This window comes from Ovis canadensis, chromosome 19 (genome assembly GCF_042477335.2).
Source record: "Ovis canadensis isolate MfBH-ARS-UI-01 breed Bighorn chromosome 19, ARS-UI_OviCan_v2, whole genome shotgun sequence".
NCBI lineage: Eukaryota > Metazoa > Chordata > Mammalia > Artiodactyla > Bovidae > Ovis > Ovis canadensis.
Window position 1 is genome coordinate 43391573 of NC_091263.1, and position 14390 is coordinate 43405962.

A 14390-nucleotide genomic window follows, 5' to 3' on the forward strand; every position below is an offset into this window, starting at 1 on the left:
TTCATTTGAATTTTTGCCAGGTGTGTGTGCGCTAACTTTTAAAATGCATTAAAAAACAACCACCGATCATGTACTCAGAAAGTCTAGCTGAAAAAACATGGGTGACAATAAAATTAAAAAAAAAACAACACACACACATGAAGTTAGATGGTGAAGTTCATGCAGTGTGAAACCAAGAGCTTGGGTTTGTGACTGATGAAGCCTTGGGTTTGTTCAGGTACGTGGGCAAATCTGGGTGTCTCTGCCAATCTTCAGATATCTGGAATGGCATCCTCTGTTCCCCTCACCCTAAGTCTACAGGTCTCCCAAGACTAGGCATCGCCTAAGCGTAATTGATAACAATCATTGGGCTTTGGACTTACCATCCATCTTCAAAGGGCTCCAGGGCCAGTTGCCTTTAACTCAAATATCTCATCTGTAAAATGGGGATACTAAGCATCTCCTAGGGTTGTTGGGAAGGTTAAATGAGGCAATGCATGACACAGCTAAGGACACACAGACCATAAAGTCAGTGCTCAGTTGGAGCTTACTATTACTACCAGGTATTGAACAGAATTGAAACTTCGATTCCAGCAAAGTTGTATTCCCCAGGGACAATACCTGTCTCCCCATACATGATTCTCCTCTTTAAAAGAAACTTCAGGTCCTGAACTAGGTCTAGCTTTAAAACCATAATTACCTTGAATGCTCCCAATAACCCTACCAGGGAGAGAGTTATTTTCCCCACTTTATAAAGTTGTAATTTACCCAAGGAACCTCAGGAAGGGACACAAAGCTGTGACTTAATCCACACCTCTGTACTCTGACCATTTATACCATGCTGCCTCCTTGGTTGTCCTGCTCACCCCTCAAGGCCAAACCAAACCCCACCTAAACTGAGAGGACTTCCCAGACCACCACAACTGCACTCACGTACGTCTGTCCTGTGCATCTCAGGTCACAAGCTGCCCTTTGCTAAAAACTGGCAGTTATTGTTCTCCAAACACAACTGAATGGACTCAGTCTATTCTTTTAGCTCTCCCAATACACAGCAATTCATACAAGTTGTCACCTAAAAATTTTAGGTGCCTAGATTCAAAGTGGGAGATTGTATACATCCTTGAACGCATATGGGAATTCTCTTAGTCACCATCAATTAAGCTTGCCTTCCCATTCTATAGCATCACAAGCAACGGAAAGAAAACAATGACTCAAAATGAAGACAGCCAAATAATGACCATGTATTTATCCCTCAAAGTCTCAGCAAACACAGGCACTGTGAAGACTTGCAAAACTACTCAACAGTAAAGACTTCTTGAAGCAATGCATTTGTGACCAAATATCAAGCCCCATCATATATGAAAGCAGGACTTCGCTAATGACCCAACTTGCCACTTGAATAAGCACCTGCCCCCTACCAGGCGAGGGTGTGGTGTGGTGACTTTCTATAGGTCTGGGGCTCTGTCAAAATATGACAGTAGTGCACTACTCGTTCTAAATGGGCAGGTGGGCCAGAGACCATGCACCTTATTCCCAGTCAGAATAGTAACGTTTTCCTATCAGTAACCCCAAAACTCTGTACTACCTATGTTTAATACTGGAGTGAGTAGCCTATTCCTTCTCCAGCAGATCTTCTCGACCCAGGAATTGAACCGTGGTGTCCGGCATTGTAGGGGGTCTCTTTACCAGCTGAGCTACCAGGGAAGCCCAAATAATAATGTTGGCAGAAGTGAGAGGTTAAATATGGATAAACTGCAATTCAATATCTAAACTCAGAAACATGCAGATTTGTACTGTTCTGAATTCAGAGCCACATATGTCATTATTTCCTATCACCTACTGTGCAGTACCAAGTATGAAGAAATGAGAACTCAGAACTGAAAATGGAATCTGTCTTTTCCCCTTAGGGTGACTCTACACTCCTAAGTAGATGTCTAAAACTGACACTTCTAAAATTATTCTAATAAAAACATACTGCACATGCCACCTAGCACCAAATTACACTGAGATAAATTTCTGCATGTTGAATCTGGGTTTTTTTTAGATATCAGGTTTGAGTTGCTCAGATGAACCATCTCTGCAGAAATACCGTTATCACTTAAGCAACAAGAGCTAGAACGAAGTAATGCATTAAGCTCTTCTCCCTATGGTTTAAGAAATGCTTGTGGAACTTCAAAACCACGTAAGAGAAGACTGGGGGCTGAGAGGAGAAGCAAAACAAACCTACACCAGCAGAACGAAATACTCTGAACCTCCATGCTCCCACAGGCCACTCCTTACCCAGAACTTCTGGGATGCCTTTCCAAGCTGCCAGAGGGTTTTATAGCTCCGATAGGCAATTCTAATGCTCCACTCACACTTGTCAAAGGCATTTAATAAACCACAGATTAAATCTAATAATCAACATTCAAAACAGGCCATTTCCCACTGCTCATTTCTGTTCATCAGTATTTTCAGAACTGAAAATGTATTTTTATTAATGTCACACAATTATGGCAAATAAAGTAACTCCACACATAGATTAATTCTTCTAATTTATATTTTATTGCATTATGAAAATAATACATTTATTTGGCAAAGTAATCTAGGCTCCAAGTTGAAATAAAAGAAAATTCTGAAGAAAGTGTACTAATTATTTTTAAAATGTGAAATATTAGATATTTCTAACCAATACATACTAGCATTCTTATTAGGCCAATAATCCAATAAACCTAATTATAATAAGTCCATATGAAATTACAAGGTGTTTTTGCATTCAACCATTTTACGATTAGCACAAATCTCAAGAGAGAACTGAGCTTCATTTGATCAAAACCAATGTATTTACGAAACTCCTGTTCAGAAGACATTCTGAAACACTATCCAGAATTTTTTATTTCCTTTGGTTCTACAAGTTGCATTTTTGTCCTTACCACAGGTTACATTTCTCAAAATCAAACATCATAGCTTTAGATTCTGCCCCAAGTACCTTTATAAGTAAACTAGTATATTACATTATCTGAAAAATTGCTGATTTTACAAATGCAAAAATGCATAAGTACATGCCTATCTACACCAGCAAAACAAAAATACTCTGAACCTCCATGTTTTCATAGGCCACACCTTCTTACCCAGAATTTCTGGGATGCCTTTCCAAGCCAGAGGGTTTCTATAGCTCCGATAGGCAATTCTAATCCTCCATCCACACTTTTCAAAGGCCTAGTTACAATAAACCCTAAGTGGATTAAATTTATCTAATAATCAACACTTAAAATAGGACACCTCCCACTGCTCATTTCTGTTCGCCAATATTTTCAGAACCAAAGATTTATTTAAAAAAATGTTCTAGGATGCTTTTACGTTTTTAAAAGGAAAAGTGCTAAAAACATATTACATATATATTCTCACTCTCATCAGCATTTCAAATTCTTTTACCTGCTGGGTTCAGAGTCTAGAGTCTAACAGGTAAACAATCTGCTCAAGACAAACAGAAAATAATGTTTTTAATCAGAGGTCTTATTTCTTCATTTAGATCTTTTGACTTTGCTGATGTGTTAAGAAAATGTTCCTAAAATTAGCCTTTTAAAAGTACACATCTGAATCAGTTACTATCAGAACTGACACTTTCATGAAGCAAAGTCTATGTAAGTGCATCTATGCAAACATGAGGAAGTTTACTTCCCACCAGACATCAGTAACCAGCTGAACAAGGTTTCCCAGTTTAACTACAGAAGTATCCCATCTAACCTAAAGAAAATATTCCATGAGCATTCTACAATTATCTGTATAAACAGCAACAAGTTTGATCTATGATCAACATAAGAATATCTAATAAATATTAAAACTATTACACTATAGATTAAAATGCAGATCTCTCATAGAGTTGAGTGATGGCATTTTGGTACATTCACCATTATTGTACTTTATTTAATAAAGAAATACATTTGCCCTTGCAAAAATAGCAACTGCAAGTATACAAATAAAACCACAGACCTCAAAGTCATGATGCTAAGTCTTCAACTTATATCCAACAAAAGTAATTCAGTTTACAAGTGGTCCATGGCACAATTAAAATAAAAAATATCAAAAGGTCACAGGATCTTAAAGAATAGGTTTATTGACAATGATTTCATAAATATTCTAAAGAAAATTTCAAAATTTCTAAACTTAAAATGTTTAAAATCTATTTTCATTGGCAAAATATCCCTTAACAAAATAAAGAATAGGTCGCTACAAATGAATGTCACATTTAAAATTTGCTTTAACATTTTTGCAAAGTTCTTAAAAAAATTTACAATGTGTGATTTTTCTTCTCTTGGATACAGTAAATAAATCAATACTCAGTTTTTATTTCGACTATGAGACATATTTCACAAATAGATCATCTAGCTGCTGTGAACCTGACAATCAAGTCAGTCAGTAGTATAATACCCGACAGACATAAACGGAGCCAACTCATTTTGGTATTTTTAGTCATAGCAATTGAAGTAGTCAAAATGCAAAACTTGTGGTGGCTGCCCAAGTCACCCCAGAGCATATGATACAGTGTGAGAAAATGTTTGCATCGGTTTTTAAGTTCATCTGTGTACTTCAGGTATCTGAAATTAAAAAAGGGATTCTTGTATATTTTGATAAAAATGTACTCGAGTATTTCATAACATTAATATTTATTGCTTTATATGAATACTGTATTGAAAGCCCAAGCATTCAGTTTACACACAGAAATTATACAATTATATACCGCTTCACAAAGGCAGTGAACACATTACATTCTACAAAATCTACTTTACAGAAATTTAAAAATTCTAAATATCAAAAGGTACAGCTGAAGAAACAGGTATAAATTTGGCAGCCAGTAATTTAGACAGGGTAAGTTGCAGCTTGCACATGACTTTTAAATATGTGAATTTGAAAATATTGAGTTTAAGAGTAACCATTGTGCTTTGTGTTGATCTGAAAAATATAACACTGGCTGTCGAAGAAGCATGTTCAAAAATATTTAATTCACTTCAAAAGGTCATACAAATTATGGTGGCTTCTATGCACCCCTAAAGCTTCAGTCATTTAGCTCCGGTACATTACTAAAGTAATATATTAATTTTTCCAGTACAGTGGTGTTTCATACCATTGACATCTGTATACTCTAGAATAATTTAGAAAGAAATGTGTAATATTCACAATGTTCAGAAAAGCAAGTAAAAAGTAAAGGAACCAGCCTGGTTCTTCTGAGATGGTCTCATGTCAGCTTTATAAGCATTCATTCTACAAAATAGTAAGCTAATGTTCGAACACAATTTCCAAGATAAAGCACATTTGCTCATAAATAATGAAGTCTTTTTCTCAGGTACCACAGAAGTATACAAAAGAATTTAGTTTGAACAGATCTCTTGGAATGTGTTTAACCTGGTATTTCAACAGACTTAAGATTTCCAGGGTTTCACAGGGGCCAGATTTTATCTGAATTACTCAGAAGAGAAAGAAACTGTCTTCTGAAAGAGGTGAACTCAATCATTACCAATAGAAAAAGTATCCACTGTATTCATCTCTTATAGAAACAGAAAAATATAACATTTCCCCCTTAGAATAATATATATATGTATATATGACTTAAAGTTCCATTGTACATAGTCAAACAATAAAATCTGGAAACCAGCATGAAACCCTATAGTTCACATGTTAAAATGCTGAAACTATGACCAAAATATGAAAACCACTAGAGCTGTCAGAAAGAGACAAGACAAAAGCTTCCTTGCATATGTAATAAACTAAATGTGATCATCTCCAAAAAAGTTTTCAAAATTATAATTATTTTCCAGTTTAAAATTTTTAACCCTAAAAAAAAAAAAAAATCTATACACAAACCACTGATTTGACCAGACCAAAAAAAAGTCAGCGGTAAGCAGGACCCAGAGGAGCTGATATTCACAGTTCTCACATGAATCTCTCTTTCAGGATTTATCCCATAAAGTATTTTATTTTACAACCTGCTTCTCTTGTAAAACTAAAGGTCCACTTTATTACATAAACGTTTTATACAGTGTAAAACCAGAACTGTATGTAAAATACTGCATCTAAGTATCTCTAAATAGTTAGTCTTGTTCCATTGGTTCATCTGTGACTTCCGTGGCTTCGTCATTTTCCATGGATGATTCTGAAAGAATCTCTCCAGTTTTACTGGAATTGGATCCTACTAATTCTTCTGTTTCATGGCAATCAGAACCACTACTTACAGGGCCTGTATTTTCACTACCTTCAGAATGTAAACCTCTCTCAACTTGAGTCAGATCAGATTCTTCCATTTGATTATTTTCCTCAGAAGTCTCTTCATTCACAGTTAAGGCATCATCAGATTCTTTCTCTTGATTTTTTCTTTCTGCGATCATTTCTCTTGATGTCATAAAAGACTCTAAAAATAAGCAAATGTTGTTGTAGTTAAATTTGATTTTCAAAATACCTCCACAGTTAAGTTTCATGAATTCTGATATTCTATAGTTCAAATCATATCCCCTGAAACTCAGCAGCAACTACATACAGGTGGGAGAAAAAACCCAACATCAGCATTATAAGGAGCTCCATTATGTTAAATTCTTTCACGCAAAAATGAAGTACAAGAATTTGAGGATCTCCTTACTCCACCCTTTTACAGATGGTCTCTAAATACCTTCTTCTTCCTCTTCATCCTCTTCCTCATCCTCTTCTGGACAGTGCTGCCTGGTACAACTACTTTCTTTGTCTTTATTCTGAGATGAAGATGGAGATTCTGTTTCTTCTACCATAACTGAAGAAATTTCACTGGAAGAGGTTTGACTGGCCATCTCTCTGACTTCACTTTCTTTGTCGAACCTGAGTCTTTTTACCTCATGCCCTTCTGCCTCCACAGTATCTTCATCTGGATGTTTATTTTTTATAGGGCTCACCGAGGAACCTTCTGATTCAGATGTTGAAGAGTCACTGTAAATATTTTTAAAAGTGTCATTAATAAAACTGTTTCTTCATCCTTTACATTCTATTTTTGAGATCTAATAATATGTAACTTTCACTGTGCAAGTTAAATTGTAACATCTCGGCAAACGAAAACAAGAGAATAATTCCAAGGACACCTCAACTGTTAAACATTTCCCACTAGGACTACTCAATAAATTACATGACCTTTGTGTTCAATTCTTCAGTGAGTTAAATGTCCTCTTACAATAAAACTACATATTCCCCACTGAGACATACTCTTAATTCCTCTCAACTCACTTCTTTCCCTTAATGTGGTAAGAAATTCTGAGATGGGATATCAATAAAAGATTTCCTTTTATGATCTACGAAGAGAAATGATCCACAGAATTTGAACTCATTTACAAGTATCTTCTCCAAGTAATTTTCTAAAAGAAAAAAATGTATCATGATCATTTTCTTAACACCCTATTATAGAATCTTCCCAAACAAGCAAGTAAGTCTTTTCTCTGCCCATTGTCAGCAAATGCTAATGCCCTTTTTAAGTGCATTAAAATATTTTCTCCTCCTTAAAACAACAGTAAACTGTAAATAATAAATAAGGAGTGCTGAAAAACCATCCATAAATGCAACTTTTTCGGGAAAACATTTGTTTTCAAAAATAAATCACATACACACCTGTGATTTTTGTCCTCATTCTGCTTTGACTCTTTGCTGTCTGTGCTCTCAGGCAAGCCATTTGTTGTCATGGGAACTGACAAAGGAACTTTTGGTCGATTAAGCGGCCTGGGTGTCCCAGGCCCATTTATATTAGACCTATGGTAAGAGAAACGAACATCATTTTCCCATTTTTTGCAAAAAAAAGTCATCCCTCTCAAGGTTTATATGCACACATCACAAAAATACTTTCAGAACCAAGAGTCATCAAATTAATTCTTTTTGGTATATCATCCTATACTTGCCATAAAATTCCCAATTTTTAAAAAGTACATTGAGTTTCCTATTCAAAATTAAGAAACTGCAGCTCTCTGAATAATAAAAAATTAATAATCTCACCTCTCAGTGTAACTTGGTGAATTTCCAGGAAACATAACACCATTCATTCGATTTAAACTATTGGAATTGTTCTTCCTATGAGAGGGAAAAATTTTTTTTATGGATAGTTCAGTTAACTTTGATAAGAGTCAAGAGTCTAAAAGATCTTTTGTAAGACTTCAATGTCACAAAATCAAACAAAAGACTTCTCAGAGAAATAACCATGAAATTATCCTAGTATCTCATTTAACAATATACAAATATATTCTTCAAGAGTTCTGAAACAAATTCACCATAATCGTTCTATGAAATCAGGTATCTTAATCATTAATCCAATGCTTCTCAAGAGGGGGCAATATTTTCCTACAATCCCTCTTCCTTCACTCCATATCCTAGAGAACACATTCAGCAATGAATACATACATTTTTTGGTGGAAGTAGGGGGGACATTACTGACATTCAGTGGAAGCCATGGACACTGAGCTAAACCTTTTGTAATCCCAGGACATCCACTCCTAGTAAAATACCAGTGGTACCAAGGAATGTGCCCTACATGGCTACCTAAATGTACTATATAACTTACTATATAATTTACTATATAACTTGTTAATTCCAATCGGAATTAACAGTCCATCATGAAGAGCAATGTCATCAGGATGGTACATAAATCCAACAATGTTAAGACTGCAGTAAGTCATGACTCTAATACAAATCTTTTCACTGGAAAAATATATGCTGCTGCTGCTGCTGCTAAGTCGCTTCAGTCGTGTCCCACTCTGTGCGACCCCACAGGTAATGTTTACTGGTAATATTCTACTCTGGGAACTGGTTGGTAGTTTCCTAAGTATTTACAAATGTTACCATGCTTAATTATATATAAAATAATTGCAATGGACTTTTAAGACATATATTAAAAATGAAAAAATATAATATACTAGGGAAAAAGCAAAGTAGCTATACTTACTCTGAGGAAGGATAAACACAGCTAACAACCATCACATTCTGCAATAACAAAATTTACTGATTAATATGAGGAAATGTACAACATAAAGTTTACTTGTTTTTAATTTCCCAAAATCACCCTGGTATCAAGTTTCCATGTATTACATTTTTACTAATAAAAGCAATCGCTAACAACAAAAACCTTCAACAAAACAACGAAAACTAAAACAGTAGCCAACAGGTGAAAGTCTAATAACTTACTAAGGGATCTGTTTTGTCAGTCTCCTTTTTTCCTTAGTTGCTTTGGAGCCCTGACATTATGTATTTTATGCACTATATGTAACAGAACAGAACCATGATCTCCTATTTTAGATAGAATCACACCGAGATATTTAGAGGTTGAAGTATTTACGCCTTATAATAATAAATTTCCCTGTAAAGCAGTACCCACTCAAAAGCTTGATGTGTACCATGATACACTTCAGGGAAAGAGACGCAAACCTCTTTATAACCTTCCTGATAATCATAACTTTATCAATAGTTTAATATTCATTGAAAGCCTGCTGAGCCAAAGTACGTCCTTTATATTTAATCCTCCTCACAGACCTATTATGGCCCACGTTTTACAGGTGAGGAAACCGAGACTTGGATGTGTAACTGGCCCGCAGTCACACAACGATGACTACTGTGACACCGCCTCTGCATCCAAAGAGAGCCAAAATTTAAGTACTGAATTCTTTCAACTGCTAAGTACTGAAGAACCATCTCGGTTCCCTGCCCTCAGAGTTCAACAAACACATTAATCCAGTTAGACCCTAAGATCTATTTTAAATCACTAGGTAATGATTTTGGATTCCTGCTCCAAGGGTAAAATAAACGGATTTGAAAAGAACCTTAAAATGTATCCTAGACTATATTTCAGGGTCAATCGCTATGGGGATTAGCAGAGCAACGGTCCACAATCGCAGTTCACATGCAGCTCCGCCATTCATTCTTCGCTCCACACAAGCCAGTGGCAGGCTCTTCATTCCCTCACTGTGAATGTAGTTCTCTCTCAGATTATTTCCTTTGTTCAGAATGCTCCGCTCTCTAACATCTCCTCACCCACAAAAAACCTAATTCTTCTCATATTCTTAAATGTGACATAATCCTTCTCAATACCTAACTTAAATGCTTTGTATTAGTGATTTTCCAAGTTGTGTACCTCCGAATTCTAGAACTAAAGAATTCTATAGATAAGTTTGCAAAACCCACTATTTTTAAGATATCAATTACAGAACTTCTCAGAGCTGTTAATATGTTAAGATATATTAAGAATTTCCAAGAGACAATAATAAACTGCTTTTCCCATTCTTCTGCCTCCCTCTTATTAAATCTTTCTCTGAAACTTAGAACACAATTTGGGAAAAACTTCAGGTAGGCTGAAAAACCTGTTTCAAGACAAGATGCCTGAAATACAGTGTATTCAAAGAAAATCTATTATGCTACAGTTTAATATAATTCCACAATACAATACATACCTTTTCTACTCCTCTGAGAAATTTGTCTGTTCCCGTATAGTTTCTCCTTGGATCTGTTAGTAATTCACATAGTCGCTGAATAGTAAAAGGTATACTACAAAAGAATATAATTTTATAGTTATTAATTTTCAAGAAAATTAGAAACATTACTCTCGCCATTTCAAGCTTTATCTAGTCACCCATGTTAAGCTACAAAAGAAAATGCTACAAATGAATGGATGAATCACCTAAAATTAGGCAAAACAATAAGCACACCTGTTCTCTTTAAAAAAAAAAACAAAAAAACAATTTCCCCCTCCCGTCCCTTAAAAAGCAATAAAAAAGAACATCCAAAATGAACAGAAAGCTTCAAAACTGAGAAAAAATTTTAACATTCTTATTTCTGATGATTCAATTCTAAGTTTATAAGAGAGGCAACACAAACAAGTGAGTCTATTTAATACATAAACTTTCTCAAGCATTCTTTTGCACACCAAGTTTTTTTTTTACAGTGTTCAAATAAACTACAAATGTTTTGTTATCAGAATATGAAAAGTGATTCCAATGAAAAAGTATTATACAGTTCTGCTCCATAACAACATTTTATATACAATCGACATGTTTCATCAAACTTAAAATACATACAAGCACACACACTATATATATATTTGATAAGTACCTTTACTGACAACTTTACCAAATACTTACAACCACAATCAAATTTTCACTTGATCATAGAAAATACAAATCTGAGACATAAACTGGACCTAAACTGATTTTATAAATCAGTGAGATTTTATCTCACACACTATTAGCATTCCTTAGAATTACAATATGAATAGCAAAATCTCACGAGATAATGATAAACGCAGCTAAAATGTGTATGTAAACTTCAGACTTCAGTATTTGTCACATGAAATCTACTTATTCTCCTTATAAAGAAAATTACAAAGCCTCAAATTAATAGTTATTTACAAAGTCGTTTACTGTTTACAGGCAGTTCAACTCAAAATTCTTTCTCTCCCACAATGGAAGGCAATTTAGTGATTAATAGGGCAGAACTCAAACTCCAGTTCTCAAACCTCAAATTCCATGTTCTCTCTTCCACTATATATCACACACACATAAAATTATAAATGTACATTTTCTAGCTGGACCAACAATATTTAGTTCTTGTATTCTTAGCATCAATACTATTCTTTTAGCAAAGTTCTGTGAGTTTCTGAGTCATATTGTTTTTTATATTTCAAAATCAGAGTAAAATACACTGTCAAAATAAAGTATCTTGTTTTTCCAAAGTGTGTCTTTTTTTCATATTTGACTGAAAGCTTCTTAAGGGCAGGATCTCTTCATATACATGACATTCAATATATTATATATATATATAACCATCATGGACTTCAGAATGTTAGTGGCATACCAGTACGTTGCCCCTCATTGAGCTCATTGCTTTCCAAATCCTAAACACCCACATACTTCCCCCCCCAACCCTATTCCCTCACTGAAGATCTCAGAGTGATACTGTAATCAAAAGTTTTTATACATTTTATAAAATAAGCAAAGTAGGATCCAGTATTAAGGACACTCAAATACTATTTACCAAATATTTAAACAGATACTGTCTATTTATATCTATTCCTTCAAATAAATTTCCTTTACACACTGACAGCAGTGTTTTCTCTTAAATTAAAATTAACCATAAAAGATGAGAATCTTCCAACTTCTTGCTTAATCATGGTTTTAGACTAAAATGTTTTGGCTAATTTTCTCTAGAAAAGTAGGTAAAATGGTAGACAATTATTAACACTGTATTTGTGGGTAAATGTCAATATTGCTTTAGAAAGAAAAATGTATTATGTTTGCATAACACGCCAGCCTAGGACAAAGTAAGTTTACAATTAAGACATTTTCAAGCTTTTTAAGTCATTTTACCAAGTGTCCAATAGATGGCACTAAGATGTTATACAACTCTCACTCAAGTGAACAGTTTTAAAATACAAACACTTCCTGTAAATCAAAGTACCCACGGGAAATAATTATTATAATTTTGACAACTGCATTGAAGATCTCTTCATAAAGTACTTTTAATCTTTTATGTAAACAAGAGAGCAGACTATAAAGATAGTTTACTCAATAGCAGACTTGAAAGACACTTAAGGTAAACAATTATGATGACAAATGCTAATAAAATTGTGTACATGGTGCTACGGAGAAAGAACAAGTTGTATGCCAGGGAATCGAGCAGAAACATGGGAACGCTTAATTTGAGGTGGGTCTTTAAAAGAAGGTATAAAAATAAACCAGGTAAATCCAAAATGAATGCTCGGTATCGGTACAACTCTATGAAAGGTCTGCGTTCTGTTTCTCTTCCACTACAGAGAAGCACACAAGACAGTTTACTGAAAACATTAACAATTTTTCTAATAAAAAATTATCACTAGCTAAATTAAGACATGTGCTAAGAAGAAAAAAAGAGCAAAAGTGAACGCGACTAACTCTCAATGAAAAATATGAACCAGAATCCTGAAATTGGGAGAACAGGGAAAGATGTTTATTCGTAAAGGTGCACTGCAAAACAATTAAGTAGGAAAATATTTTGAGTTATTTAAAATGCATTCAGTTTACTCTGCATTACCTATATATTACTTGTCTACATCAAAAGATGAAAATTAAAATTACATAAGGAACTGGAAGAAGAAAACTTAATAAGGATATGATTAACATGCATTTTGTTAAGCAAATCCCAAAAAAGTATGTCTACAACATCTAATAAAACACTAGTTACATATAAGGTAGTATGGCTTTAAAATATATATATATATATATACATACATACATACATACATACATACATACACACTGGCTAACCCTCTGGGACACTGTGCCCAGGTTGAATTTACCTCTTTAAAATCTTCACCGCCTCTTCTGGCGAACAGGGATTCTGAAAACACATTTCTTAAGTAATTACCATGAGCACTGATACATAATGCATATAAACCACCTGAACGTGACAGTCGCTCAGTTGTGTCCAACTCCTTGCGATCCAATGGACTATATATACAGTCCATGGAATTCTCCAGGCCAGAATACTGGAGTGGGCAGCCAGTCCCGTCTCCAGGGGACCTCCCCAACCCAGGGGTCTAACCCAGGTCTCCCACATTGCAGGACGATTCTTTACCAGCTGAGCCATCAGGGAAGCCCAAGAATACTGGAGTCGGTAGCCTATCCCTTCTCCAGCAGATCTTTCTGACCCAGGAATCAAACTGGGGTATCCTGCATTGCAGGCAGTCTACCAGCTGAGCTACCAGGGAAGCCCATAAATCACTCGGGGCCTGAAATACTTTATGAATAAATCTTAGTTCCTATCATTATCCCAATTTCATCTGCTATTTACTGTAGATTTTAAGAAGGCACAAACCCTCCAGGGACCAACTATGGTGAAACCAAACAAAAAATGTTTTTAAAAATATTCCTTTTAATTCCAAAAAGTAACTAAATCTGATGAAACAGGATCACACATTTTACATTACGTATATACCTTAATTTACTGGCAATCTGTCCCCATCTATTGACTTAAAAAAAAAAAAATTCACATCTTACGTACCTAAAAACTATGGGAATTCAAAATCAAGAATGATGCTGAACAGAGAAAGACATCGAAGCATAAATTAGAAACTGGAAACACCAGGCTCTAAAGTTAGAATTTCCTATCTTGTATTTTAACCTGAGAGAGATTCTAAGTGACTAAAATTAATATTTTTTAATTTATCTGTTTAAATGTTTGATCATCAAGATGCGCCAATATTCTGGATATATACCAAGATATTCAGCTGGAAAGAAAGCATCCATCAAAAAAAAAATTCTTTATCTTACTTCTACATTATATAATTAATTATATGCATCAGGAAGATTCCCTGGAGAAGGCAATGACAACCCCCTCCAGTACTCTTGCCTGGAAAATCCCATGGACAGAGGACCTTGGTGCAGGCTACTGTCCATGGGGTCGCAAAGAGT

The 14390-nt window shown here is 34.9% G+C and overlaps 1 protein-coding gene across 1 annotated transcript in view; it reads right to left on the minus strand.

Annotated features, from left to right (window-relative positions):
- Window positions 1-2500: 2500 nt before the first annotated feature.
- Window positions 2501-14390, minus strand: part of PPP4R2 (protein phosphatase 4 regulatory subunit 2) — a 57054-nt gene continuing 45164 nt past the window's right edge. The window contains exons 4-9 of the mRNA XM_069561900.1: window positions 10398-10491; window positions 8900-8937; window positions 7957-8031; window positions 7579-7716; window positions 6620-6909; window positions 2501-6364 (exon numbers count right to left, since the gene is read on the minus strand). Of these exons, the coding sequence (XP_069418001.1) occupies window positions 6048-6364; window positions 6620-6909; window positions 7579-7716; window positions 7957-8031; window positions 8900-8937; window positions 10398-10491 (952 nt within the window). The 3' untranslated portion in view covers window positions 2501-6047. The remainder of the gene's footprint in view (window positions 6365-6619; window positions 6910-7578; window positions 7717-7956; window positions 8032-8899; window positions 8938-10397; window positions 10492-14390) is intronic.